General features: G+C 51.0%; 1 protein-coding gene across 1 annotated transcript in view; it reads left to right on the top strand.

Annotated features, from left to right (window-relative positions):
* sik3 (SIK family kinase 3) overlaps positions 1-2,500 on the top strand; it is a 42,261-nt gene that overhangs the window by 20,956 nt on the left and 18,805 nt on the right. The window contains 6 exon segments of the mRNA NM_200541.2: positions 14-124; positions 234-356; positions 539-610; positions 762-871; positions 1,948-2,098; positions 2,238-2,390. Of these exon segments, the coding sequence (NP_956835.2) occupies positions 14-124; positions 234-356; positions 539-610; positions 762-871; positions 1,948-2,098; positions 2,238-2,390 (720 nt within the window).

Genomic DNA, 2,500 nt, shown 5'->3' on the forward strand with positions numbered 1-2,500 from the left:
TGTGTGTGTGTAGCTGATAGTGGAGTGTGAGCAGGTGAAGGTGGAGAGGGAAACCGAGCTGATTAATGAGCAGGTGCTGATGGCCATGGCGGAGATGGGCTTCGACCGCGAGCGGACCTTACAGGTGACACACACACACACACACACAAACACTCATACACACTCTTCAGAATGGTTGAGCTGCTCTGCAACACTCGAGTGTGTGTGTGTGTGTGTGTGTGTGTGTGCTTCAGTCTCTGCATGCGGACTCGTATGATCACTACAGCGCCACCTACAGTCTGCTGTCGGACAAACTGAAGCGCCACAAGAACCTGTGTGTGGCTCCACCCACACCCCGCCCCCTCTACCCGCTGCAGGTGTGTGCCGTCACCCATAGCAACCCCTTGATTCGTGAGCAGATGAATATTGATGAGTTCAGAGTGGCTCATTAGCATAGTGAACACAGAGCGCAGTGTTTACAGGAGCGCACTCATGCAGAGGATCTGACACACAACCGATAAACCAACTCTCTGTGTGTGTGTGTGTGTGTGTTCTGCAGGATCAGAGTAATGCGGTCAGTATGACGGTCCCGCAGGTCCAGCTCATCAACCCAGAGAACCAGATTGTGGAGGTGTGTGTGTGTGCGCCTGTCTGAAAGTCACTTAGTGTGTACTGAGCTTCTGTTGATGAGTGTGAGGATGCCGGATCAGTGTGTCACTGATTTTGTTTGCGTGCGTGTGTGTGTGTGTGTGTGTGTGTGTGCGTGCGTGTGTGTGTTGCAGACGGACGGGCCGATGGCTCTGGATAGTGATGAGGGAGAGGAGCCCAGTCCGGAGGCGATGGCCCGATACCTGTCTATGAGACGCCACACTGTAGGAGTTCCAGACCCACGGTACAGAACACACACACACACACACACACACACACCTGTCACACTACTGCCCTTCTCCTGTCAATGTTCACCTGCAGTTGGAGCATTGGCCTATCAAGCCCCGCCCAGTTCACTCTGAAACCCTCCCGTCTAACTCAAACCCCACCCACCCAGCTTCACTCACACCAAGTATACTCTAAACTCCTCCCACTTAACAATAGCCCCTCCTACTTAAGTCAACTCTATCCTAGTTTGCTTTAAACACCTCCCACTAAATGATAGCTCCTCCTACTTAACTCAATCCTAGTTTGCTTTAAACTCCACCCACTTAACGATAGCTCCTCCTACTTAAGTTAACTCTTTCCTAGTTTGCTTTAAACCCCTCCCACTTAATATAAGTCCTTCCTACTTCAGTCTCACCTCCTCCCACCTAATGTGCTGGATTATTAACTCTCCCACTTAACGATAGCTCCTCCTACTTAAGTCACCTCCGTCCTAGTTTGCTTTAAACTCCTCTCACCAAATTCTCTCATCTCATATTAAATATAAACCACTCCCACCATGCTTAACTCCCCTCCTTGATCATTTAAACTCCTCCCATTTCTCTTTAAGTCCCTCCAACTTAATATAAGTCCTTCCTAGTTCACTCTTACCTCCTCCCACCTAATGTGCTGGATTGTTCAGCTCCTCCCACTTAATGCAGGTTTCCGTTTGCTTTAAACTCCTCCCACCTAACTTAAATCTTAGTTAAATTCAGCCCCTCCCACTTCAGTCATAATTAACTTTATCCCCTCCCACTTAAGTCAGTTCCATTCTGGTTCGCTTCAAACTCCTCCCACCAAACCCATGTCCCTCTTGCTTAACTTAGGCTCCTCCCATTTTGCATTTAACTCCTTCCACCAACCTAAAACTCCTCCTCTAACAAGTTTCCCACAGTTTCACTAACCACTCCCATCTGTCCTGCATAACTATAAACCACTCCCACCAAACATAAGCCCCGCCCAGTTTCCCTCTGAACTCCTCCCTCCTGACTTTATCTCTTATGTGTGTGCGTGTGTGCGTGCGCGTGTGTGTGTGCGCGTGCGTGCACTCCTCAGGGCTGAGATGCAGGAGGATCTGCAGAAGCTGGCCCCTGGGTTCCCGCGTGTGGCCCCTCAGGCCCCGTTCCCGCCGCTGATGCCCGCACTGGCGCAGATGCAGCTGATGCCCACGCCGAGCCTGCAGCCCGGCCAGCAGCTGGAGTACAAGGTACACACACACACACACACACACACACACACCTGCTGCGTTTAAGAAGTATTTAATACATGATAATAACCAAAAATACTCGGTGTACTGTTTTATTGAATATAAATATGTAAACTAATCTGTGTGTGTGTGTGTGTAGGAGCAGTCTCTCCTGCAGCCCCCCACGCTGCAGCTGCTGAACGGGATGGGTCCGCTGGGCCGGCGGGCGTCTGACGGAGGAGCAAACATCCAGCTCCACACACAGCAGCTGCTGAAGCGCCCGAGGGGGCAGTCCCCACTCGTCACCAGCCCCGTGAGCGCACACACACACACACACACACACACACACACACACACACACACACACACACACACACCAGTGTTTTCATCTGTCAGTTCTGCAGTGTTTGTCATGATGACAGC

Source organism: Danio rerio, chromosome 15 (assembly GCF_052040795.2).
Source record: "Danio rerio strain M-AB ecotype USA chromosome 15, GRCz13ab, whole genome shotgun sequence".
In the NCBI taxonomy this organism is placed as follows: Eukaryota; Metazoa; Chordata; class Actinopteri; order Cypriniformes; family Danionidae; genus Danio; species Danio rerio.